The sequence below is a fragment of the Macaca thibetana genome, chromosome 11 (assembly GCF_024542745.1).
Source record: "Macaca thibetana thibetana isolate TM-01 chromosome 11, ASM2454274v1, whole genome shotgun sequence".
Classification (NCBI taxonomy): Eukaryota; Metazoa; Chordata; class Mammalia; order Primates; family Cercopithecidae; genus Macaca; species Macaca thibetana.
Window position 1 is genome coordinate 117,493,188 of NC_065588.1, and position 27,785 is coordinate 117,520,972.

Here is a 27,785-nt window from a genome sequence, read left to right on the forward strand (position 1 = left end):
GAGAATCCAGTTCCTCGGCTTTTCCACCTTCTGGAGCTGCATTCCTTGCATTTCTTCAAAGCCAGCGGCATGGAATCTTGCCTCAGTGGCCACTTTCACTCCCTTCTGTGTCCAATCTCTCTCTGCCTCTGTCTTATAAAGAGAGGGGGCATTTACAAGAGGGGGCATTTAAGGACCAGCTGGAAAATCCAGGATAATCTCCCATCTCAAAATCCTTCATTTAGGATGGCCGCGGTGGCTCATGCCTGTAATCCCAGCACTTTGGGAGGCTGAGGTGGGCAGATCACCTGAGGTCAGGAGTTCAACACCAGCCTGGCCAACATGGTGAAACCCCATCTGTACTAAAGATACAAAAAAAAAATAGCCAGGCATGGTGATGGGTGCCTGTAATCCCAGCTACTCGGGAGGTTGAGACAGTAGAATTGCTTGAACCTGGGAGGCGGAGGTTGCAGTGAGCTGAGATCATGCCCTTGCCCTCCAGCTTGGGTGACTAAAGCGAGACTCCATCTCAAAAAAAAAAAAAAAAATCCTTCATGTAATCACATCTGCAAAGAGCTTTCCCTAGGGGAGTACTAGGAGGTAAAGCAGAAAATAAATTTGATAGAGTGCCCTGAATTCCAGTCTAATAAGTTTGGACTTGATCTTTAATGGGGGTGTGGGGGGCATTAAAGGTGTCTGAGTACAGGAGTGGTCTGTTGAAATTTGTATTTTAGGACACTGAGTTTAACAGTGGTGTGTCCCAGACGGGGGTAGGGAGAGTGAGGAGATGCGTTTGTGGCCGCCACAATAACACTTGTGCGAGTTAGATGGGGTTGTACACATGGTTCTTCAATCAGCATTTTTCCTCTAAAAATCTCAAGCAATCATGGCTATGCAGGGAGATGTCTGGCGGTTGCATAACTCACACCCAGCAGCCACAGAGACTGTCTCTTGTTGATCCTTCAGGGCGGAATAATGGGCATTGAGATCTACTGGGACTGCAACCTAGACCGTTGGTTCCATCACTGCCGTCCCAAATACAGTTTCCGTCGCCTTGATGACAAGACCACCAACGTGTCCTTGTACCCTGGCTACAACTTCAGGTAACTCCAAGGCCCCAGGTCAAACTCACCCAGTGGCTAAATCTCATTCCCAGCAATTGGTGAGACTAATTTTGGTTTCCAAGGCAACAAGATGAATGAAAAAAGACTTTCTTTAAGAACTAGGTGATAACTGAATTTTTTCCATAATTTTTTAAAATTCTCAAAGAGATGCACACTGTTTATTTTTTATTTAGTTATTTTTTTGAAATGGAGTCTTGCTCTGTCACCCAGGCTGGAGTGCAATGGCGCCATCTCGGTCACTGCAAACTTCCACCTCCCAGGTTCAAGCGACTCTCCTGCATCAGCCTTCCAAGTAGCTGAGATTACAGGCGGATGCACACTCTTTATAAAACAAACTACTGGGAAACAGAAAAGCATAGAGGGGGATCAAAATCACCCATAATTCCCCTACCCTGAAATAATCAATGATAACCCTCAGGGGAATTTTCCTCATCTGCACCAATTATTTCATACAGCTCCTATGAAATCATAGCATGCATACATATATATATATATGTATGTATAGTGGTATTCTGTGGGGTTTTTCAAACCCCAGTCACTCAAAATTCTTTGTAACCATCACATTAATGATCATAACATTCCATTTTGTAGGTGAACAAATAACAAAATAACAACTGCTACAATTCAGGGAGTGTTTTCTTTTCTTTTTTTGTTTTTTGTTTTTGTTGTTTGTTTTTTTAGATGGAGTCACACTGTTTGCCCAGGCTGGAGTGCAGTAGCACGATCTCAGCTTACTGCAACCTCTGCCTCCTGGGTTCAAGCGATCCTCCCGCCTCCCAACTATCTGGGACCACAGGCATGTGCCACCACACCCAGCTAATTTTTGTATATTCAGTAGAGGCGGGGTTTCACTATGTTGGCCAGTCTGGTCTCGAACTCTTGACCTCAAGTCATCTGCCCACCTCGGCTTCCCAAAGTGCTAGGATTACAGGCATGAGCCACTGTGCCTGGCCCAAGGAGGGTTTTCCATATACCAAGCACTCCCTGTCACCATCCCTAAAATCTCCCAACAACCCTGGAAGAAAGATATTATTGTTTCTGGAAGAAGATTTGCCCAAGACCTACAGCTGATAATACATGCTGCATAATTCTAACCCTCGTCACTCTGACCCCACACTCACACTCCATCCCTTCCTTCCCATCTCATGATTTTCTCACCCATGCCTCCATGATTGACTATTTGAGTTGCTTCCAGTTTTTCTATTACAGATAACCACAGTGTGCATCTTTGCACATAAACTTTTGTTTGAATTCCAGGTTACTTCCTTAGGATAAATTTCTAGACTTATTAAATCAAACGTTGTAAACATTTTATCATATGCTTTCAGATTTTTAAAAATATCTATGGTTATAATGTTTTGTTTTGTTTTGTTTCTGAGACAGAGTCTCACTCTGTCACCCAGGTTGGAGTGGACTTGGTGCGATTATAGCTCACTGCAACCTCTGCCTCCCAGGCTCAAGCGATCCTCCCACCTCAGCCTCCTGAGTAGCTAGGACTACAGGTGCACGCCACCATGCCCAGCTAATTTTTAAAATTTTTTTGTAGAGACGGAGTCTCATTATATTGCCCAGGCTGGTCTCAAACTCCTAGCTCAAGCAATCCACCTGCCTCGGCCTCCTAAAGTGTTAGGATTGCAGGTGTGAGCCACTGCACCTGGTCTATACTTTTCATTTCTAGGATTTTTATTTGGTTCTTTTTCAAAGTCATCTATTATTGTTCCAGTGAGTCCCATTCTTACCTTAAGGATCCTACTACTTCTGTCCATTCTATTGTATCATTCCTTTCATACCGATCTATTATCCAAAGTAACTTGGGTGGGAGTTCTCCTCATGGGCTTTGAAATACTGTCTTCAGTAGAAAAGATCTTATGCAAAGTTCTGCATGTGCTGTGTGTTATGGAGGTATTCCTTATATATTACTCAAAGCAGCCTCATAAACTGGCAGGCAGCCCCTTAAATGTGTTTCTGTTTCTATTTTGTTTTGTTTTGTTTTTTGGCCTGCATGATATTTTAAAACTTGAGACAGGCCAGGTGCAGTGGCTCATGCCTGTAATCCCAGCACTTTGGGAGGCCAAGGTGGGAGGATCACTTAAACCCAGGAGTTTGAGGCTAGCCTGGGCAACATAGGGAGACCCCATCTCTACAAATAATAATTTTTAAAACATCAGCCAGGTGTGGGCACATGCACCTCTGGTCCCAGCTGCTCAGGAGGCTGAGGCAGGAGGATTGTTTGTACCTGGGAGGTTGAGGCTGCAGTGAGCCGTGGCTGTGCTACTGCACTGCACTCCGGCCTGGGTGACACAGTGAGACCCTGTCTCAAAAATAAATAAATAAATAAAAAATAAAACTTGAAACATTCTATGTAAAACCTTGGACTTCCTGCTTTTCTTGAAAAATTAAACTATTTGATTAAAAAAATTAAACTATTTGACACCCCAAGGTCCATATCTTACATGGTGGCTGTGGGCTGGAGCTGATATCAGTGGTCCTACTTAGAAAGAGTCTGGGCTTTCTGGTTCATTACTGTCACTGCCACTCCTTAGTGCTTATACCTGGCCCGCATCCTCATTTCTGTCATCTGCCTGGCCCCTGTAGGCATTTGAGTTTGAAACCCTTGACATAAAGGTGGGCTGATGCTTTTTGCTTCCTTTGGGTCAATGGAATTTCATCCAGGGCACTGAAACCAGCTCCCAGTTGAGATAACTTTTTGAGCATCCCCTGCTGCTCTGCTGAATAGGCCCATGGCCATTATTAAGAAGAGAGGACAGGATGAGTGGTCCCCTGACTGCCGTTCCAGGGTATTTTTTTAGCTGTCAGCAGAAGCACGCGGGGCAGTGAACAATCAGGTGTCAGCAAATGTCCTTCCAGTGGCTGAGTTGAGCCCAAGAACATCTGCTCCTGGAGAGATCTGAGCCCTCTGAAGGCCTGAGCCAGTTACGATGTTAATATTCTTTTAGAACAAAGTGGTAGAGCATTTCTTGTCTGGAATGAGCACCAGAAGAAACCTTTGGCCAAAAATAAATTGTTGAGGGCCGGGAGCGGTGGCTTATGCCTGTAATCCCAACACTTTGGGAGGCCGAAGCTGGAGGATTACCTGAGGTCAGGAGTTTGAGACCAGCCTGGCCAACATGGCGAAACCCTGTCTCTCCTAAAAATACAAAAATTAGCTGGACATGGTGACAGGTGCCTATAATACAGCTACTTGGGAGGCTGAGGCAGGGAGAACTGCTTGAACCTGGAAGGTGGAGGTTGCAGTGAGCCGGGGTCATGCCACTTCACTCCAGCCTGGGCGACAGAGCGAGACTCTGTCTCAAAAAAAAAAAAACTTAAATAAATAAATTAACAAATTAATTGTTGAGGTCTGTTGAGTAAGTGGACAAGTTATTTTCCAGCAGACACACAAGAGAAGGAAATTATAGGTTATAGGAGGTATTTCAGAAAATATAACTTTCTAAAACATAGGAAGCTGAAGAAGTTGATCACATTACAGAATTTTGTCCCTTACAAAACGATCCATGGTGAAATGTCCTTACTCAGTGAAGAGGTGATTCCGCTCATGCACGACCTGTGTGAAGTGGATCAGGCCACATAGAACGCACGACGCGCTTCTCAGGCCCAGCAGGAGTACGTGTCTGTGTTAATTTCCTGTGGCTGCTATGACCAATTGCCACAAATGTGGCCGCTTCAAACAACAGAAATTAATCCTCTTCTAGTTCTGGAAGCCAGAAGTTTGGAATCAAGATGTCAGCAGGGCCACACTTGCTCTGATGCTCTACGGGAGGGTCCTTTCTTGCCTCTTCCAGCGTCTGGTGGCTCCAGGCCTTTCATAACTTTATGGCGGCGTCACTCAAATCTCTGCCTCCATCCTCACAGGGCCTTCTCCCCTGTGTCTCTATGTCTTTAATCTCTCTCTCTTTTTTTTGTTTTTTGTTTTTTGAGACAGGGTTTCACTCCAGTCTCCTAGACTGAAGTGCAATGGCATAATTTCGGCTCACAGCAACCTCTGCCTCTTGGGCTCAAGCAATTTGATCTCTCCTTTATCTTATAAAGATACTAGTCATTGGATTTCGGGCTTACCCTAAATCCAGGATAATCTCATCTTGAGATGTTTAACTTAATTATATCTATCTGCAAACACTGTATTTCTATATAAGGTCATATCACAGCCACTAGGGATTAGATACTTGAACATATCATTCTTTAGGGGGCTCAACCCATTCCAGTGTGCAAAAAACATTCTTCTTCAAGGCCCGATGTTTCTCAGGGCATTGCCCACTGACTACCTGCATCAGAATAATTACTTGGTACCTTTACTGGAAATACAGACTCCTAGAAACATCTCAGAGCTTCTGCAACCTCTCTTTGGGGGAGGGGCTTAGGAGTCTGCCTTTGAACACACTCACCCCAAGTGATCCTATTTTTTTTTTTTTTTTTTTTGAGACAGAGTCTTGCTCTGTCACCCAGACTGGAGTGTAGTGGCGCGATCTTGGCTCACTGCAAGCTCCGCCTCCCAGGTTCACGTCATTCTCCTGCCTCAGGCTCCCCAGTAGCTGGGACTACAGGTGCCTACCACCACGCCTGGCTAATTTTTTGTATTTTTAGTAGAGACGGGGTTTCACCATGTTAGCCAGGATGGTCTCGATCTGCTGACCTTGTGATCACCTGCCTCGGCCTCCCCAAGTGCCGGGATTACAGGCGTGAGCCACCACGCACGGCCGTCACCTTAAGTGATTCTTGCCTTCAGTTTAACAGCCACCATAACAAGACACTGGAAGCAGAAATTCACACGCTTACTACACAATGTTAACCTTCCCAGGCAAACCAACTCACATAGGGAGATAATGCCAAGCCCAGGGCAGGCAGTGGCGACGCATGCTTGCTTGTGTATTAAAAAACAAATCACTGGCTGGGCACATTGGCTCAGACCTATAATCCTAACACTTTGGGAGGCTGAGGTGGGTGCATCACTTGAGCTCAGGAGTTCAAGCCAGCCTGGGCAACACAGTGAGACCCTCATCTCTATAACAATTTTTTAAAATTAGTTGGGTGTAATGGTTTGCACCTGTAGTCCCAGCTGCCTGGAGGCTGAGGTGGGAGGATGACTTGAACCCCAGAGGTGGAGGCTGCAGTGAGCTGTGTTCGAGCCACTGCACTCCAGCCTGGGTGACAGAGCCAGATCCTGTCTCAATAAACAAAAACAAACAACAACAAGAACAACAACAAAGATAAATCACTCAATATAGCATCAGGAGAAAAAGCTCTCTTGAAATAGTCACATGCAAAGAAATTAATTCCCTCTAGTCAGAAAGAGGCACTAAAGTGCCTGAGAACATCTGATCGATTTCAATGTCAGGTTTTGAGAGGTTTTTTAAAAACAGTTTCAGATGTTTCTTACTATTTTTTGGCAGAACATCTGCCATCTGCTTTCTTCTCTCCCCTCATCTTGTAACTAGATGGTGAATTAATAACTCAGAAAAAACATATATCTATATGTAACCTTATCTAAAAGCAATCATCAAAATGTGGTGAGAAGAAGGGGCAGATTTAAAAGTTTTATGAAGCATTCATTTTAAGCCTCCTTAATTATTCTTGAAAAACAAAACACACCACTTTTCCTGACTGCAGCACTGGGGAGGGTTGCGTATTACGGGTGACTGATGAGTTGTGCCTGGGGCTTAATTTTTAAAGTTAGCACTGGGTGATGACAGAGAAAGGTCAATGCCACCGAAAGAATAATTTTTTTTTTTTTTTTTTTTTTTTTTTTTGAGATGGGGTCTCACTCTGTCACCCAGGCCGGAGTGCAGTGGCGGGATCTTGGCTCACTGCAACCTCTGCCTCCTGGGTTCAAGTGATACTCCTGCCTCAGCTTCCCGAGTAGCTGGGATTACAGACATCTGCCACCACACCCAGCTAATTTTTGTATTTTTAGTAGAGACAGGGTTTCACCATGTTGGCCAGGCTGGTCTCAAAGTCCTGACCTGAGGTGATCTGCCTACCTTGGCCTCCCAAAATGCTGGGATTACAGACGTGAGCCATTGCACCTGGCCAAGAAGAATTTATTCATACTATTCCCAAGAGATAGGGCCACACCACACTATGCCAGGCCACACCAGGCCATGCCACACTAGACAGGGCCACAGGAGGAAGTACCAGATTCAGTCAAGAGGCAGAATAAAGGGGAAAGAATGGTCCAGAGCTTTATTGTGTTTCCCAATGGAAGGGCAAGGCAGGACTGGTGAAACAGCTTAGGGTAAACTACTTTGAATAATGCCAGTGGGTTCTGAGTTACAGGAATGGTCTCTAAATGTCTGGCCCTCACCCTACCTGTCCCTAAGGAGAAATACTGGAGAGTTAGAAAAGGAAGTGGTTGAGGGATTGGTTGAAGGGTTTGTAATATGATTTTCACACCCTCACAAAAGCTGGATTGCAGGGGAGATGTAAACAACTTCAGCCTTGGGAGGCCAAGATGAAAGGATGGCTTGAAGCCAGGAGTTCAAGGCTGCAACAAGCTATGAGCACAACACTGCACTCCAGCCTGGTTGAAAGAATAAGATTCTGACTCTACAAAACATTTTTGAAAAAATATTTTTTTCTTTTTTCTTTCTTTTTTTTGAAACAGTCTTGTTCTGTCACGCAGGCTAAAGTGCAGTGGTACGATCCTGGCTCACTGCAACCTCCGTCTCCTGGGTTCAAGTGATTCTTGTGCCTCAGCATCCTGAGTAGCTGGGATTACAGGCATGTGCCACCATGCCTGGCTAATTTTTGTATTTTTAGTAGAGATGGAGTTTCACCATGATGTCCAGGCTGGTCTCGAACTCCTGACCTCAAGTGATCCACCCGCCTTGGCCTCCCAAAGTGCTGGGATTATAGATGTAAGCTACCTTGCCCGGTTGAAAATTTTAAAAATAAAAATTAGCCACGTGTGGTGGTGCACGCTTGTAGTCCCACCCAGCCACTTGGGAGGCTGAAGTGGGAGTATCACTTGGGCCCAGGAGGTGGAGGCTGCAATGAGCTCTGATCATCTGATCATGCCAGTGCTCTCCAACCTGGGTGACAGAACAAGACCCCACCTCAAAACACACAAACAAAACAAAAAACACAACTTCAGCCTTTAGTTTGGCCCTGTGATTAATGATTGCCAAATAGACATATACAGAATCTAAGAAAACACAGTTTGCTGAGGTGTGCCTGTCCCCAGTCCAGTAATTAGTATCTAAGATTTACCACCATCCACTCCCACTTTGTTCTAGATGCCAAACCTCTTCTTCCCCCTTAAGGAATAGTCATATTGCTTGAAGTTATTTTTTTTTTTTAATTTATCTGCTTGTTGTTAATCCTGTATTGTTTTAAGATGTGCATTTTAATCTTAAGCGACAAGCTGATTTTCTGTCACTCTGAGATGATGCAAGTACAGGCGGTGACACGGGGAGGGGGATGCTTTTTGGTTCCAGGTGGTTGGAGAGAGTCACCCAGCGCTTTGGATTGTGTTCCTTCCCCTGCCACCTGTCACAGAGCCAGGGGACAGACCAGGAGGACTAGATGGGCCACTGTTTTGGCTTTTCCTTCCATAAAATACCAGCATTTTTTGCCAGATGCAGTGGCTTATGCCTGTAACCCCAGCACTTTGGGAACCTGAGGCAGGCAAATCACTTGAGCTCAGGAGTTCGAGACCAGCCTGGGCAACACGGCAAAAGCCCATCTCTACAAAAAATACAAAAATTAGCCGAGCATGGTGGTGCATGCCTGTAGTCCCACCTGCCTGGGAGACTGAGGTGGGAGAATCTCCTGAGCCTAGGAAGTCAAGGCTGCAGTGAGCGGTAATCCCGGTGCTGCACTCCAGCCTGGGCAACAGAGTGAGACCCTGTCTCAAAAAAAACCCCAAAAGCCCAACACCTTCAAAGAGATCTTATAAATACAGATCCTTTTCTTCCTACAGATATGCCAAGTACTACAAGGAAAACAATGTTGAGAAACGGACTCTGATAAAAGTCTTTGGGATCCGTTTTGACATCCTGGTTTTTGGCACCGTAAGTCTCCTTTCCCAGCTCCGGGCACCGGCATCCTATGAGTGTGTCCTAATTACTGCTGTGGGGCCTCCATGGAGGAAAGGGTTTTGGTCACAGCCATTAGCTAGCACTGGGCATTTCGCACATGGCATAAAAGAGGAAGAAGATGTCCTCGGGGTGCTGTCCCTGAATGAGTCATCTGACGAGTACAGGAGTGGGCCTGGAAAGCAGTTCTAACATTCGGCTTTAAAAATACTCTGATACTTAACAAGAGGGAGAAAGAAATCTCCTGTAAAATAATTTGTAAGTAACAGAATCCAATTCAAATTGGCTTAAGGGGAAAAAAAAAATGTTTTCAATGGGCTTTTTTGGGTTCACATAACTGAAAAAATTCCAGGGGTTATTTTTAAGCTACAAGCATGGTTGGATCCAGTTGTTAAAACAACATCATCATCATCAAGAACTTGCCACCCTCTGTGTCTTATATACGTCCTCCTGGTCTTGGCATCATCCCCAGACCAGCCATCTCTCTATGAAGGTATCAAGCAGCACCTTCGATCTGACCGGTTTAGCAACCTCAGTGAAAAGAAAATGCCTCTTTGCCAGAAGGTTCAGCAAAGGTCTCAGACAAATGTCATCGGCTCTGATTGGCCCACTGTGGACGACATGCCCACCGCGAACTAATCACTGTGAGCAGGGTCAGGCCATACTCCCAATGGTTGGTCTCGAACCAACCCTAACTCAGCCCAGGGGCTAGCGGAGAGGCCAACACCCCAGCCCCTTCCACACACACACACACACACACACACACACACACACTACATGGACTGAAAAGAAAATTGGAGTGTTGCCCTCTGAAGACAGAAGGAGAAGATGCCAGGTATGCAAAAATCAACATATCCCACGACATGATATCCAAGAGCATGTTATCTATGTAAGATGGTGATAAGCAGGACGAGAAGCAATGAGATATAGCTGAAAGAATGCAAAGACCACCGGGAATAAAAACCACAAGGCTGGGCCGGGCACAGTGGCTCACGCCTGTAATCCAAGCTCTTTGGAAGGCTGAGGCAGGTGGATCACGAGGTCAGGAGTTCAAGACCAGCCTGGCCAACATGGTGAAACCCTGTCTCTACTAAAAATGCAAAAAATTAGGTGGGTGTGGTAGTGGGTGCCTGTCATCCCAGCTACTTGGGAGGCTGAGGCAGGAGAATCACTTGAACCCAGGAGGTGGAGCTTGCAGTGAGCTGAGATCATGCCACTGCACTCCAGCCAGGGCAATAGTGCAAGACTCTGTCTCAAAAAAAAAAAAAAAAAAAAACCACGAGGCCACCCAGACATTCCTTCCCTCTGCTTCTGAAGTAATGTCAAACCTTTTGGAGAAGAAGCTTGTCTGAAATCCTCACCTTGTATGAAGAAATGACAGCCCTTCGGTGGGTCTCTCCTTAATGTGTGGGCCCCAGTGCTTGTTCATGTAAACCTTTATGGGTCTAAGCATACCCTGCATGGCTGAAGCAGGATGCCTGAGAGTCAGCTTCAGTCTGCGTAGTCTCTGCCTCGGCCAGCACTTGAATGCATCTATCCAAGTCACAGTAGGAGGCTCCGCTCCCTGATAGAACCAAGCATTGCACGCTGAAGCAAAAGAGCGCTGCTCTGAATTTCACCTGAGTAAACTCTCCCACTCTGTTTTTAGGGAGGAAAATTTGACATTATCCAGCTGGTTGTGTACATCGGCTCAACCCTCTCCTACTTCGGTCTGGTAAGAGATTCTCTTTTCCGCGCATTAGGAAAATGGTTTGGAGAAGGAAGTTACTAACGTGGCGCTTGTCTGCGTTTTCCACAGGCCACTATGTTCATTGACTTCCTCATCAACACTTACTCCAGTAACTACTGTCGCTCCCATATTTATCCCTGGTGCAAGTGCTGTCAGCCCTGTGTGGTCAACGAATACTACTACAGGAAGAAGTGCGAGTCCATTGTGGAGCCAAAGCCGGTGAGGCCGCTGTGTTCACAGGACACCAAGACACGGAGAGATTCCGTGAAATCACTGAGCAATGAACGAAAGTTAGGCCCAAATCACAGGCTTCATCCTGTAGTGGATACGTCTCTGGGCTCTACCCCGATCAACCAACTCTCAGATAAATTCTTGGGTCTTAGAGAAGAATAGAAACAAAAAATGGAGGGGCAAGATAGAGGGAAGGCAATTTTTTACATCCAGGACTTGCCAATTTTGTCATTTATTTATTTATTTATTTTCAGATGGAGTCTTGCTCTATCACCCAGGCTGGAGTGCCTCCCAGGTTTAAGTGATTCTCCTGCCTCAACCTCCCAAGTAGCTGGGACCACAAGTACACACCACCACACCCAGCTACTTTTTATATTTTTAGTAGAGACAGTGTTTAGCTATGTTGGCCAGGCTGGTCTCAAACTCCTGACTTCAAATGATCCACCCACTCTGCCAGCCACAGTGCTGAGATTACAAGTGTAAGCCACTGAGCCCAGTCTGTTTTGTCATTTATTAAATTGGTATAGCCAAAAAAAAAGAGAAAAGAATAACGACTTTAGAGAACAATTTGGCAGTGACTAATGTTTAAATGGGACATACTTTACAGCCTGGCATTTTCAGTTCTCCATACCTGCCCTAGAAAAATACTCACATGAGTACCCAAGCAATACACGAGTGCAAGATGTACAAAGCAGGATTGTTTATTAAATTATCAATCATATATGATTATTAACAGTGAAGAAATAGCATCTAACCAAATATCCAACAGGTGAATGGTGAAAGAAACTATGGTAAATCCATAGAAAGGAATACCAGGCACCAGTTAAAAAAAATGAGATACATAATAATAATGGCAAACACTTACACAGCACTTCTAAATGCTTTATACATTAACTCACTGAATCTTCACAACAACCTGATGTAGACAGATGCTACTATTATCTCTTTCTGTGGATGAGGAAATCGAGCTACAGGAAGGTTAAATAATTGGCCCAAGGCTGGGCACAGTGGCTCATGCTTGTAATCCCAACATTTTGGGAGGCTGAGGCAGGCAGATCACTTGAGGTCAAGAGTTCGAGACCAGCCTCGCCAACATGGTGAAACCCCATCTCTACTAAAAATACAAAAATTAGCCAGGCATGGTGGTGCACGCCTGAAGTCTCAGCTGCTTGGGAGGCTGAGGCAGGAGAATTGCTTGAACCTAGTTGGCAGAGGTTGCAGTGAGCCAAGATTATACCATTGCACTCCAGCCTGGGTGACAGAGGGAAACTCTGTCTCAAAAAAAAAAAAAAAAAAAAAATTATAGGGCTTGACAAGAGCAGATCTCCAAGACATTTGTTAAAAGAAAAAAAAAATCACTTGGACTCGGGAAGGGGAATATCACACGCCGGGGCTTACATGGGGAGGGGGGAGGGGGGAAGGGGGAGGGATTGCATTGGGAGTTACACCTGATGTAAATGACGAGTTGATGGGTGCTGACGAGTTGATGGGTGCAGCACAGCAACATGGCACAAGTATACATATGTAACAAACCTGCACATTATGCACATGTACCCTAGAACTTAAAGTATAATAATAATAATAAATAAATTTAAAAAAAAAAAGAAAAAAAAAGCAAACTGTAGAGCAATATATATTATATGATATATAGGATTAAAAAACCACTAGACACAGAAGCTAATCTATATATTTTCTGCATGTATATTCTATATATACAGAAGTGTACACACACACACATATACATATGTGTGGTTGTATATATGTACACAAAATTGTACCAGTGGCTGCTTCTGGAAAGGAGCTTAGGTGGGGGAGTAGTCAAAGAGATTTCAGCGTCATCTGTATTGTTTTGATTTGATTAATCCATTGGACTTTATTAAGCAGGTCCTCTGCATTCAACTCCATGATTTTCCCCAAAAAGAAATCTCTGGTACCTAAAAACAAAAGTGATTCGCTGGACGCGGTGGCCTGTAATCCCAGCACTTTGGGAGGCCAAGGTGGGCGGATCACCTGAGGTCAGGAGTTCAAAACCAGCCTGGCCAACATGGAGAAACCCCGTCTCTACTAAAAATACAAAAAAGTAGTGGGGTGTGGTGGCACATGCCTGTAATCCCAGCTTCTCCAGAGGCTGAGGCAGGAGAATCACTTGAACCCAGGAGATGGAGGTTGCAGTGAGTCAGGATCGCGCCATTGCACTCCAGCCTGGGCAACAAGAGCCAGCAACATGATTGTCCTGTTCCAGCAGCTGAATGCACAATTCACTGTCCATTGTATATGCATTCACAATTTGAAATAAAAGTTCATCTTTATAGCTAAAACTAATCACTACTTAATGGCCCAAGATGAGATGAAATTTAACAAACATATAAATAATTTAAGTTGCAATAGTACAACTTTCTGGAGATACTGAATCTAGAGTTACTGAAATTGAGATAATACCACAAAGAAATTGTACGCAGCAATTGGGGGATCCAATGTAAAAACATTAAGCAGTAAGCTGTGGCTATGTTGAATTTACAAATTAAGATGCATGGGGTTCTGCCCAGCGCGGTGGCTCATGCCTGTAATTCCAGCACTTTGGGAGGCCAAAGTGGGGGGGATCACCTGAAGTCGGGAGTTCAAGACCAGCCTGCCCAACATGGAGAAACCCCATCTCTACTAAAAATACAAAATTAACTGGGCGTGGAGGTGCATGCCTGTAATCCCAGCTACTCAGGAGGCTGAGGCAGCATAATCACTTGAACCTGGGAGGCGGAGGTTGCAGTGAGCCAAGATCACGCCACTGCACTCCAGCCTGGGCAACAAGAGCAAACTCCGTCTCAAAAAAAGAAAAAAAAAAGCATGGGGTTCCATTTCTGATTTACCTTTAGACTCAGAAATCATTTATTCTTGGTCAATGAGAGTTTTGAGCCAGTTTGTTCAATAGTCTATCATTTGGCACATAGGAATTACAATTGCCTTTAGATAGGCAATTCTTGATAATTCTGTACAAAAATGGGTAAACTTTTAAACCGTCTTTTCCTAGACATTAAAGTATGTGTCCTTTGTGGATGAATCCCACATTAGGATGGTGAACCAGAAGCTACTAGGGAGAAGTCTGCAAGATGTCAAGGGCCAAGAAGTCCCAGTAAGTTAAACCATTTTGTCTTTATTTTTTAAAGAAAATTTACTATTAAATATAAACCCATCTAGAAACTTGTACAAATCAAAACTGATGGATTTGAACAAAGTAAACATACTCATGTAACCAGCACTCAGATTAAACAACTGAAAATTACTAGCAGGAGTCCCTTTTATGCCCTGCTCCAATCACTACCCTTTCTGTTTTTTTTTTTTAATTTTTAAAATTTGGCTGGGCATGGTGGCTCACACCTGCAATCCCAGCACTTTGGGAGGCCAAGGCAGGTGGATCACTTGAGGTCAGGAGTTCAAGACCAACCTGGCCAACATGGTGAAACCCTGTCTCTACTAAAAATACAAAAATCAGCCAGGTGGTGTGGTGGCATACATGTAATCTCAGCTACTCAGGAGGCTGAGGCAGGAGAATTGCTTGAACCCAGGAGGTGGAGGTTGCAGTGAGCCGAGATTGTGCCACTGCACTCCAGCCTGGGTGACAGAGCAAGACTCCATCTCAAAAAAAAAAGAGAAAAAAATGTATATTTTTAAATTACAAATGAGGTGTCACTACGTTGCCCAGGATGGTCTCAAGCAATCCTCCCGCCTCGGCTCTACCAAGTCCACCCAACTGCCCTCTCTTAAAAGTAGTCATTATCGGCCAGGCGCGGTGGCTCACACCTGTAATCCCAGCACTTTGGGAGGCCAAGGCGGGCGGATCACAAGGTCAAGATCGAGAACGGTGAAACCCCGTCTCTACTTACAAAAAATTAGCTGGGCGCTGCTAGTCCCAGCTATTGGCTAAAAAAGCTTTGAATCATGCACTAGTGTGGGTAAGCGAGACTCCGTCTCAAAAAAAAAAAAAAAAAAAAAAAAAAAAAGTAGTCATTATCCTGTATCCAAAGATTAATTTTACTTTCTGCTAGAATTTTCTAAAAGTTGAATCATGTAGTGTGTAAGTGCGGTACATACTCAGTTGAGTGTCTGGCTTCCTTTACTTAACATTATTTTTGCAAGAGTCATTCATGACGCTGTATATAGTTCATTCCCATTGTATAATTCCGTTTTATAAGCATCCAACTTACTCAGCCATCCTACTGTTGATGGACATTTGGGTAGTGTCCAGTTTGGGGCTAATGCCAATAATGCTGCTATGCTCAACATACGGTACTCTACTGGGCAGTTACCTAAGAGTGGAATTGCTGAGTCATAAGGCAGACATATATTCAGTTTTAGGAGATACTAACAAACAGTGCTACAAAATGGTTGTTCTTATTCGCACTCTCCCCAACAGTTCTGGCTGCTGGGCATCTTCAATTTCCTAGGGCTGAATTACCATACACTAAGCGGCTTAAAGAACAGAAATGGCTGGTGGCTCACGCCTGTAATCCCAGCACTTTGGGAGGCCGAGGTGGGCAGATCACCTGAGGTCGGGAGTTTGAGACCAGCCTGACCAACATGGAGAAACCCCATCTCTACTAAAAATACCAAAATTAGCCAGGCGTGGTAGCACATGCCTGTAATCCCAGCTGCTTGGGAGGCTGAGGCAGGAAAATTGCTTGAACCTGGGAGGCAGATGTTGTGGTGAGCTGAGATCGCACCATTGCACTCCAGCCTAGGCAACAAGAGCAAAACTCCATCTCAAAAACAACAACAACAACAACAGAAACATATTCTGTCACAGTTCTAGAGCCTAGAAGTCTGAAATTAAGGTGTTGGTAGGGCCCCTCTCTATCTGAAGGCTCTAGGGAGGAATCTTTCCTTGCCTCTTCCTGCCATCTAATGTTTTATGACATTGACCAGGACCTCCAGTACAATACTGAACAGAAATGGTAATAGCAGCCATCTCTGCTTCATTCCCTATCTTAGGGAGAAAGGCTTTTATACTTCACTATTCATTATACTATTTGCAGTAAGTTTTTGTTTGTTCGTTTGTTTGTTTTGAGATGCAGTCTCACTCTGACGCCCAGGCTAGAGTGCAGTAGTGTGATCTTGGCTCACCGCGACCTCTGCCTCCTGGGTTCAAGCAATCCTGCTGCCTCTGCCTCCCAAGTAGCTGACATTACAGGTGTGCACTACCATGCCTGGCTAATTTTTGTGTTTTTAGTAGAGACAGAGTTTTGCCATGTTGGCCAGGCTGGTCTCCAACTCCTGACCACAGGTGATCCGCCCACCTCAGCCTCCCAAAGTGCTGGGATTACAGGAGTGAGCCACTGCATCCAGCCTGCAGTATCTTTTTAAGAATGTGCTATTAGGTCAGAAGATTCCCTTCTGTTTCTAGTTTGCTAAGCACTTTTACCATTAATGGATAATAATGTCCTTTTTTTTTTTTTTTTTTTTTTTTTTTTTTTTGAGACGGAGTCTCACGCTGTTGCCCAGGCTGGAGTGCAGTGGCGCGATCTCGGCTCACTGCAAGCTCCGCCTCCTGGGTTCACGCCATTCTCCTGCCTCAGCCTCCTGAGTAGCTAGGACTACAGGCGCCCGCCACCGCGCCCGGCTAATTTTTTGTATTTTTAGTAGAGACGGGGTTTCACTGTGGTCTCGATCTCCTGACCTTGTGATCCGCCCGCCTCAGCCTCCCAAAGTGCTGGGATTACAGGCTTGAGCCACCGCGCCCGGCCTGAAATAATGTCTTATTTGTTTTCTGGCCGGGTACAGTAGCTCATGCCTGCAATCCCAACACTTTGAGAGGCCAAGGTGGGCTGATCACCTGAGGTCATAAGCTCGAGAACAGCCTGGCCAACATGGCGAAACCCTGTCTCTTTTAAAAGTACAAAAATTAGCCGGGCATGGTGGTGCACACCTGTAATCCCAGCTACTCAGGACTGAGGTGGGAGAATTGATTGAACCTGGGAGGTGGAGGCTGCAGTTAGCTGAGATCATGCCACTGCACTCTAGCCTGGGCAACAGAACAAGACTCCATCTCAAAAAAAAAAAAAAAGTTTTTTCTGCTCCTTTTGAAATACCAATGAGTTTTCTTCTTTTTTTCTGTTAGGTGGTGAATTGTACTGATTGATTTTCAAATATTAAGCCAAACTTGCATTCCTGAAGTAAACTCAATTTGAATGTGTTGTACTATTCTTTGTATTTATTGCTGAATTCCATTCACTAATATTTAGGATTTTTACATCTTTTCTTGAGAAAGACTGACCAAAGTGTTTCCATTCTAATGTTCTTATTGGATTTGTGTATGAAGTGAACTACAGTCATGTGTCACTTAATGATGGGGATATGTTCTGAAAAATGCATCAGTAGCTGATTCTGTGGTTGTCTGAATATCATAGACTCTATTTACACAAACCTAAATGGAATAGCCTAATATACACTTAGGTTACATGGTGTAGTCTACTGCTCCCAGGCTGCAAACCTGTACAGCATGTTACTGTACTGAATACTGTAAGCAACTGTAACAGAATGGTAAGATTTGTATATCTAAATATAGAAAAGGTACAGTGAAAATATGATATATAAAGCTAAAAAATGGTACATCTGCATAGGGCACTTACCATGAATGGAGCTTGCAGGACTGAAAGTTGCTCTGGGTGAGTCGGTCAGTGAGTGAGTGGTGAGTGAATGTGAAACCCTAGGTTGTTACTGTGCACTACAGTAGACTTCATAAACACTGTATGCTTAGGCTACACTAAATTTATTTCAAAATATTTATCTTTCTTCAATAAATCAATCTTAGCTTACTGTGACTTTTTTACTTTATAAATTTTTAAATTTTTTAAACTTTGTACAGTGGTATAAAAATATTTTCTTTCTCAGCGGGTGTGGTAGCTCACGCTTACAATCCCAGCACTTTGGGAGGTCAAGGTGGGTGGATCACAAGGTCAGGAGATCAAGACCATCCTGGCCAACATGGTGAAACCCTGTCTCTACTAAAAATACAAAAAAATAGCCAGGCGTGGTGGTAGGCACCTGTTGTCCTAGCTACTTGGGAGGCTGAGGTAGGAAAATGGCATGAACCTGGGAGGCAGAGCTTGCAGTGAGCCAAGATCGTGCCACTGCACTCCAGCCTGGGTGACAGAGCAAGACTCCATCTCAAAATAATAATAATAATAATAACAATTCTTTCTCTATATCTTTATTCTATATACTGTTTTCTATTTTTAACATTTTTTATTTTTATTTTTACTTTTCAAACATTTTTGTTAAAAACCAAGTCACGGCTGGGTGTGGTGGCTCATGCTTGTAATCCCAGCACTTTGGGAGGCTGAGGTGGGTGGATCACTCGAGGTCAGGAGTTCAACACCAGCCTGGCCAATATGGTGAAACTCTGTCTCTACTAAAAATATAAAAATTAGCTGGGTGTGGTGGTGCACGCCTGTAGTCCCAGCTACTCAGGAGGCTGAGGCAGAAGAATCGCTTGAACCCGGGAGGTGGAGGTTGCACTGAGCCGAGGTCATGCCACTGCACTCCAGCCTGGGAAACAGAGCAAGACTCTGTCTCAAAAAAAAAAAAAAAAATTCCGATAGTGCTAAGTCCTGGGAAGAATGTGGAACACCACAGTGTGATAAGGGAATCACGTGGGAGAAAAGCTGCTAGATAGGGTAGTCAGGACAGGAGGTGACATCTCAACAGAGGCCTAGCTTTTCTGAATTTCATTTTCCAAAATCTGTAAAATAGGCCGGGTGCAGTGGCTCATGCCTGTAATCCCAGCACTTTGGGAGGCTGAGGCGGGCAAATCACCTGAGGTCAGAAGTTCCAAACCAGCCTGGCCAATATGTTGAAATACCATTTCTACTAGAAATACAAAAGAATTAGCTGGACATGGTGGCGTACACCTGTAATCCAAGCTACTTAAGAGGCTAAGGCATGAAAATTGCCTGAACCTGGGAGGTGGAGGTTAGAGTGAGCTGACAGGTCACACGACTGTGCTCCAGCCTAAGCGAGTGAGACCCTCTTTCAAAAAAAAAAAAAAAAAAATCTGTAAAATAGAGACAAGGATACATTACCTCACAAGCATCTTCAAAGGCTTGAATACGGCAATGCTTACAGAACACATGCATGGTCCTGATATCTACACCTAATAAATGATGGCTACTATAACTCATGTAATATTAAATGTAACTTTGTAAGTTAATAAAATTAAAGAACCTAGAACCTGAGGGCTTGTCATTGCTAATAGGTTTGGAAACTTGCTTTTTCAGAGACCTGCAATGGACTTCACAGATTTGTCCAAGCTGCCCCTGGCCCTCCATGACCCACCCCCGATTCCTGGACAACCAGGGGAGATGCAGCCGCTTAGAGAGGAGGCGACTCCTAGATCCAGGGACAGCCCCGTCTGGTGCCAGTGTGGAAGCTGCCTTCCGTCCCAACTCCCCAAGAGCCACAGGTGCCTGGAGGAGCTGTGCTGCCGGAAAAAGCCAGGGGCCTGCATCACCACCTCAGAGCTGTTCAGGAAGCTGGTCCTGTCCAGACACGTCCTGCAGTTCCTCCTGCTCTACCAGGAGCCCTTGCTGGCGCTGGATGTGGATTCCACCAACAGCCGGCTGCGGCACTGTGCCTACAGGTGCTACGCCACCTGGCGCTTCGGCTCCCAGGACATGGCTGACTTTGCCATCCTGCCCAGCTGCTGCCGCTGGAGGATCCGAAAAGAGTTTCCCAAGAGTGAAGGGCAGTACAGTGGCTTCAAGAGTCCTTACTGAAGCCAGGCACCATGGCTCACGTCTGTAATCCAGCCCTTTGGGAGGCCGAGGCAGGCAGATCACCCGAGGTTGGGAGTTGGAGACCAGCCTGGCTAACAAGGCGAAATCCCGTTTGTACTAAAAATACAAAAATCAGCCAGACATGGTGGTGTGCACCTGTAATCCCAGCTACTCGGGAGGCTGAGGCACGAGAATCACTTGAACCTGGGAGGCGGAGGTTGTAGTGAGCCGAGATTGTGCCACTGCACTCCAGCCTGGGAGGCACAGCAAACTGTCTCAAAAAAAAAAAAAAAAAAAAAAAAAAAAAAAGAGTCCTTACCGATAGCAGGGGCTGCAGTAGCCATATTAACATGACCTTTACTAGCAACTTGAACTTCACCTGCAAAGCTCTGTGGCCACAGTTTTAGCCAAAGGGAAATGTGCTTTCATCTTCTATAGCTCTCTGTGTCTGACAGCAAAGTGACCTGGTTAAACAAACCAGAATCCCTCTGCATGGACTGAGAGCAAACAGATTGAGATGTCAGTTTCAACTCTGTCCCTAGGAAGTTGTGTGACCCTAGGCCTCTCACCTCTGTGCCTCTGTCTCCTCGTTGCCCAACTACTATCTCAGAGATATTGTGAGGACAGACTGAGACAGACATTGCACATTAACTGTCTTGTTAATGTGTAAAGATCTACGTGAATGCAAAACATTTCATTATGAGATCAGACTAGGATAATGTCCAACTAAAAACAAACCCTTTTCGTCCTGGTTGGAGAATGTAGAGGATTAAAGGTGGCCACAGATTCTTTGACACTCAAGTCCCCCAAGACTTAAGGGTTTATCTCCTCCCCTTGAGTATGGGTGGCTCTGATTGTTTTATCCAAAAGTGGAAGTGACATTGTGTCAGTTTCAGATCCTGGTCTTAAGAAGCTAACAGCTTCTACTTCCTGTCCCTTGGAACTCTTGCTATCCGGGAAGCCAGACTCCATTTAAAAGTCTGCCTATCCTGGCCAGACGTGGTGGCTCACATCTGTAATCCCAGCACTTCGGGAGACCAAGGCAGGCAGATCACTTAAAGTCAGGAGTCTGAGACCAGACTCGCCAACATGGTGAAACCATATCTCTAATAAAAATACAAAAATTATCTGGGCATGGTGGCGGGCACCTGTAGTCCTAGCTATAAGGAGGCTGAGACAGGAGAAACACTTGAACCTGGGAGATGGAGTTGTATTGAGCTGAGATCGTGCCACTGCACTCCAGGTTGGGTGACAGAGTGAGACTCCATCTCAAAAAAAAAAAGTCTGCCTATCCTGAGACCACCCTGCTGTGAGGAAGCCCAAGCAGCCATGTGGACAGTGCCTGACCAGCCCCAGCTTTCAAGCCATCCAAGCCCAGTCACCAAACATGAGAGAGAAGAAGCCTTCAGGTGATTCTACTAACATATGACTGATACCACATGATACATCCCAAATGAGAACTGCCCCATAAATCCAGAAAACCAAATTGTTATCTTAAGTCACTAAGTTTTGGGCTTCTCTGTTCCACAGCAACAGATAACTGGAACAGAGAGCAAGCCTGACGAATGGGCACACAGACTCAGCCCATACCTTCCCTGGTTCTAATGTTCTTAGGGAGCCCAGACTAACCCTGGAACTCTCAGGAACTTAGGTTTCCACTGGACAGTTCTAGAAGGGCTATGGACCAAATCAGGTAACTCACCAGACCAGCCTTGGAATCTATCAAATCTAACTGCTGAGCTACACAATGCATTCCAATCCTCATCACAATTCTATGACTGAAGGCTGGATGCAGTGGCTCAAGCCTGTAATCCCAGCACTTTGGGAGACCGAGGCGGGTGGATCACCTGAAGTCAGGAGTTCGAGACCAGCCTGGCCAACATGGTAAAACCCTGTCTCTACTAAGAATACAAAAATTAGATGGGCGTGGTGGTGGGCGCCTGTAATCCCAGCTACTTGGGAGGCTGAGTCAGGAGAATCTCTTGAACCTGGAAAGTGGAGGTTGCAATGAACCAAGATAGTGCCACTGCACTCCAGCCTGGACGACAGAGCAAGACTCTGTCTCGAAAACAAAAAACAAAACAAAACAAAACAATTCCATGACTGAAAGTGACTAAAAAGCTGCCTTTGTGCCATTAACACCCTGCACTTTGCAGCCAATCAGAACTGACGCAGTCTGGGTGCTAGCTACTTCAAACCACACCTTTACCATTTCCACACATCAACTGCCGAGAATATGAAAATGCGTGACAGGTTTTAGGATCCTGCTTCAGAATTTCCTTTTCCTGGTTTGGTCACTAGAGTTGGCTATTTATCTGTTTCTAAACAACTGCCATTTTATCGAATAGTTTAGAGACCACTATTAAATATTGTGACTGATGAAAGATCTGTGAATTTTTTTACACATATTCTAAGAGTTACCATTTTGATACCTTTTAAAAACCAGCAGCTTTCTACTGTATTCATGTAAGACAGCATGAATAAAAATGTTTTTTGATACATTTTTATCAATGTATTTTTGATAAAAGAAAATTTTTCTGGCTTTAAACTCAGGAACCAAGTTAATTATGCCAGATTGAACTTTGATTTTTACTACCTTTTCAAAGACATTTTAAAAAGTGGATAATTATACGTATATAATATGCATAATATTTCTTTGGAGCTGACATTTCTTTACTCCACGAATTCTATGTTACTGTTACATCTTTCCGTTCTGATGGCCTCTGGGCCTTTGTACCTTTGTCTTTGGTGCCTTATTCCTAGTATGTTTCTATCACCTTAATGAGGCCGCAGACGGAGTCAGAATGTGAAATTACAAATAATCACTGGATCCATCTACTGTTTTCCATCACCTTCCCCACTGATGCTCTGGGTAAGACAGTGATGTGTCACTTCAACTGTGTGTAATATGTCAGACACGTCCTATAATAACAGGCGTCATATTTGTATTCTTATTTTTAGTTTACTGTAGAAAATAATGGCATCACCAAAGGTGATGAGAGTTTTTGTAGGATCTGTTTTCTTATACTTAAAGACAGTCTTCTGTTATGGTAATTGCCAGTATTCATGGCTTCCTCTCTGCGTCAGAAGAGAAGGGATCTGCTTTCTCTTGGCTGATTTCACATAGTATTGGTAATAGACTTGCATTTCTCTTTCTAAAGGGGAATAACTTTTTAAACCCTTCCTGATTTTAGCCTGGCAATGTAAGTGTCCTTAATGTGACTGTTTTGATAATTAAAAAAAAAAAAAGTATAATTTGTTTATTTAAATCTTTCCTTTCTTTTCAGAAGGTCCCCAAATCATAGTTAACTCATTCATGGACGCATTCATTCAACAAGTATTCAATGAGGCACTCTCTAGAGACTAAGGATAAATAAGGTTGCCAGTCTCATGGAGATATGAGGAGATGGAAATTAATCAAATAATTCAAGCAAATGGAATCTTGCAACTTGTGCTGAGTATCATGGTGAAGAGGCAAATGATGGCATGAGAGCTTATAGTAGGGGAATTTGGCCTATTTGGGAAGATCAGCCTACCTGAGGAAGGAATGTTTTAGCTAAAATCTGAAGGATGAGTACTACTTAACTAGTGAGTGGGGGAGGAAAGAGCATTCTAGCAGAGAGAACAGTATGTGCAAAGGTCCTGAGGCAGGAAAAGCAGAGCAGGTTTTTAGAACTTAAAGGAGACCTATATGACTGTGCCATAAACAGTACAGGGAAGTAAAGCATGAGTCACAGTTGGACAAGCAGGCAGGGGCTAGCAGCCTGTGGGCCATGGTAGAGTTTGTCTTTATCCTAAGACTTAAGCCAGGTAAGGGTTCTAATCAGGAGCCTGTTAAGATCACATTTAATTTTTATTTTTATTTATTTTTATTTTATTTTATTTTATTATTTTTTTTTTGAGATGGAGTCTTGCTCTGTTGCCCAGGCTGGAGTGCAGTGGCTCAACCTTAGCTCACTGCAACCTCTGCCTCCTGGGTTCAAGTGATTCTCCTGCCTCAGCCTCTTGAGTGTCTGGGATTACAGGCGCCTGCCACCACGCCCAGATAATTTTTGTATTTTTAATAGAGATGGGGTTTCACCATGTTGGCCAGGCTGGTCTCGAATGCCTGACCTCGAGTGATCTGCTGGCCTCAGCCTCCCACAGTGCTGGGATTACAAGCATGAGCCACCATACCCAGCCTTATTTTTTATTCTATTCTATTCTGTTGTATTCTATTCTATTTTGAGATGGAGTTTCACTCTTGTTTCCCAGGCTGGAGTGCAATGGCACTATCTCAGCTCACTGCAACCTCTACTTCCTGGGTTCAATCAATTCTCCTGCCTCAGCCTCCTGAGTAGCCAGGATTATAGGCACCTACCATCATGCCCGGCTAATTTTTATATTTTTAGTAGAGACGGAGTTTCTCCATGTTGGCCAGGCTGGTCCTGAATGCCTGACCTTAAGTGATCCACTGGCCTCGGCCTCCCAAAGTGCTGGGATTACAGGCGTGAGCCACCGCGCCCAGCCACCATATTAATGTTTAAAAGATCACTGTGATCGCTGTGTGGAAAATGAGCTGGGAGTGGTGGTGGATATAGTTTTTGTTTCAGTCTTTCGCTACTCCATGAAACATTTGCCCCACATATGCAGCCACATTGAATGTTTTTCTTTTCTCCCCTCCTCTTCCTCTTGGGAAGTCACCAAAAAAAAAAAAAAAAAAAGAAAGGGAAAAAAAAAATCAGCAGCAAGAGAAAAGGAGGAAAAGCTGTGGTGTGCCTTGAATTTTGGAATGGCTCCTGTCCCAGGCTGGCAGGGATGAGTCTGCATGTTGAGCTTCAGATCACAGGAAGGAGTGCACCAAATCAGGAGACGAAGGGCAGTCAGCAGGACCCACTGGGTACCCACCCTGCGGTGTAAGGCCTAAAATCAAGCTCTAATATGAGGTGCTGCCTTGACATCAGGTGAAATCAGGAGTGCATGGAATAGCCTCACCCCAAGTTTCTCTCCCAGTCCTCCCTTGGCAAAGGGTGCCCAGTGAAACAGCCTTCCTTATCAAACAGATCAGATGCAGTTCCTGCTAATCCCTAAGCGGCAGGTGTGAGTCTCTGTCCAACCCCTGGAATTGTCCAAATGAGCCAGTCACATCCTCCAGGGAACCAGGGCCTCCTCACCCTCTTGGTGCTACAACGCCTGCCCCCCACTGGCCCTGGCTGTTCACTCTGTTTCTGTGTGGCCCTGCACGGCATGTGGGGTCTTCCTCCCTGAGCTGTGTGACCAAAAACTGCTGCCAATCTCATCTGCCCCGTGTTGGGTGTCATGTGTTCAGCCACCCCCATTACCCTGGGGTGGGAACTGGGAATCCCTCCCTCACCACTGAGGTAAAGAGGAGATTATTAAAACATCCCTAATTCAGCCGGGTGCGGTGGATCACGCCTATAATCCCAGCACTTTGGGAGGCTGAGGCGGGTGGATCACCTGAGGTCAGGAGTTAGAGACCAGCCTGGCCAACATGGGGAAACCCTGTTTCTATTAAAAATACAAAAAATTAGTCAGGTATGGTGGCAGGCACCTGTAATCTCAGCTGCTTGGGAGGCTGAGGCAGGAGAATTGCTTGAACCCGAGAGGCTGAGGTTGCGGTGACTCACAATTGCACCACTGCTCTCCAGCCTGGACAACAAGAGCGAAACTCCGTCTCAAAAAAAAAAAAATCCCTAATTCCAGGCCAACCAGCAGCCCTAAAAAATTAATCTTGGTTTGGCTTCTGCCCAAAGTCATGGTCTACACAAAGCCCTGCCTACTAGAGGCAATAAAGAACCATGACCACCACTCCCATTTATTCGGATTACCCACTGGAATGCACCGAGTGGGGTTTTGCCCCTGCTGCTTGTATGTTTCTCAACCCATGTTCTAATCCCATGCAGTCATCATTCAGGGATCCCCTGACTCAACTTTTCCTTTTTGAATAGATTAGAAATTCCTATCTTCTTTCACTTTTATTGTGACTTTTCAGCTTCCTGTTTTCCATTCCTGAGGGCTATGAATCATATTTCCAAAATAAATGATGATCTATGGAGAGGATTTTGCATTTCCAACATCCTTAGCTAACTTTAATGAATTATCATGGTCACATGATCCTAAGGCTTCAGGAATCAGAGGAAGTGGCTGACACTGACTTACCATTTTAACCAAATAATCACCGCACTTAAGCTTGGATAAGGGTTAACTGAAAGTAACAGGGCTCTTATGCAAGCCCTTCGAGTCTGGTAAGTTATGAGTATTTATGTTTTATCTCCCCCCAAAAACAATAAGACCCTCAGAGGCAAGGAACTCATCTTGGTTTTTGTCCCTTACACACCTATCTCAGCCCAGTGGTATGGTGGGCACTGGAAACAGACCACCTGGGTTCAAATCCTGGCTTGGTCACTTATTGGCCAAGTGGCCTGATATGGTTTGGCTGTGTCCCCACCCAAATCTCATCTTGAATTGTAGCTCCCATAATTCCCATGTGTTGTGGGAGGGACCCGGTGGGCGATAATTGAATTATGGGGGCAGTTTCCCCCATACTGTTCTCATGGTAGTGAATACATCTCACGAGATCTGAGGGTTTTATAAGGGGTTCCCCCTTTTGCTTGGCTCTCATTCTCGTTTTGCCTGCCACCGTGTAAGACGTGGCTTTGCTCCTCCTTGCCTTTGCCATGACTGTGAGGCTTCCCCAGCCCTGTGGAACTGTGAGTCAATTAAACTTTTCCTTTATAAATTACCCGGTCTTGGGTGTGTCTTTATTAGCAGCGTGAGAACAGACTAATACATGGCTTTGGGCAGCTTCTCATGTCTAGCCATGGTAGCTATTCTTATTATTTGGATGGTATCCAAGCATCACTCTTGAGCTCCAGGCCCATATATTAAATCACCTCCAGAAATTATATACTTAAATGGTTTAGAGGGAACTCAAACAGGTACAAAAGACAAATCATGATCTCAGTTCACCCCACCCACATATGAGTCCCAGAGCTCCCAAGATCAGCCAGTAGCACTACCTGCCATCAGTTCAACTTCCCAAACCAGAAATTCAAAGGATACCTATTGGGGGAATGAGCCCCCAATATTTCAATGTACGTTCTTTTCTATTTCCCTAAGTGTCAGCCAGTCTGAGAAATAGAGAAAGAGTACAAAGAGAGAAATTTTACAGCTGGGCCTCCGGGGGTGACATCACATATTGGCAGGTTCTGGGATGCCTACCTGAGCCACAAAACCAGCAAGTTTTTATTAGGGATTTCAAAAGGGGAGGGGTATACGAATAGGGAGTAGGTCACAGGGATCACATGCTTCAGAGGGCAATAAAAGATCACAAGGCAGAGGCAGAGAGCGAAATTAGAATTACTGATGAGGTTCCATGTCCCACTGGGCATGCATTGTCTTGATAAACATCTTAACAGGAAACAGGGTTTGAGAGCAGATAACCTGGTCTGACTAGAATTCACCAGGCTGGAATTTCCCAATCCTGGTAAGCCTGAGGGCACTGCAGGAGACCAGGGCGTATTTCATCCCTTATCTTTAACCGCATAAGACAGGCACTCCCAGAGCAGTCGTCAATAGGCCTACCCCTGGGAATGCATTCCTTCCCCAGCGTTATTCCTTGCTGGGAAAAGAATTCAGCAATATTTCTCCTATTTGCTTTCTGCAAGAAGGAAAATATGACTCTATTCTGCCCAACCCCACAGGCAGTGAGACCTTAAGGTTATCTTCCCTTGTTCCCTGAAGATTGCTGTTGTTCTGTTCTTTTTCAGGGTGCCCTTATTTCATATCATTCAAACACACATTTTACAAACAATTTGTACAGTTAATGCAATCATCACAGGGTCCTGAGGCGACATACATCCTCAGCTTACAAAGATGACGGGATTAAGAGATTAAAGTAAAGACA

At 44.8% G+C, this 27,785-nt stretch overlaps 2 protein-coding genes across 3 annotated transcripts in view; both read left to right on the plus strand.

The window, feature by feature from the left end:
- Window positions 1-21,363, plus strand: part of P2RX7 (purinergic receptor P2X 7) — a 54,837-nt gene extending 33,474 nt beyond the window's left edge. For both annotated transcript variants that reach the window (XM_050747985.1, XM_050747984.1), the window contains 6 exons: window positions 946-1,082; window positions 9,040-9,130; window positions 10,803-10,868; window positions 10,953-11,102; window positions 14,140-14,241; window positions 19,382-21,363. In XM_050747985.1, coding sequence (XP_050603942.1) covers window positions 946-1,082; window positions 9,040-9,130; window positions 10,803-10,868; window positions 10,953-11,102; window positions 14,140-14,241; window positions 19,382-19,879 — 1,044 coding nt within the window. In that variant the 3' untranslated portion in view covers window positions 19,880-21,363. The remainder of the gene's footprint in view (window positions 1-945; window positions 1,083-9,039; window positions 9,131-10,802; window positions 10,869-10,952; window positions 11,103-14,139; window positions 14,242-19,381) is intronic.
- P2RX4 (purinergic receptor P2X 4) overlaps window positions 1-27,785 on the plus strand; it is a 341,582-nt gene that overhangs the window by 271,690 nt on the left and 42,107 nt on the right. The gene's annotated exons all lie outside the window — the stretch shown is intronic.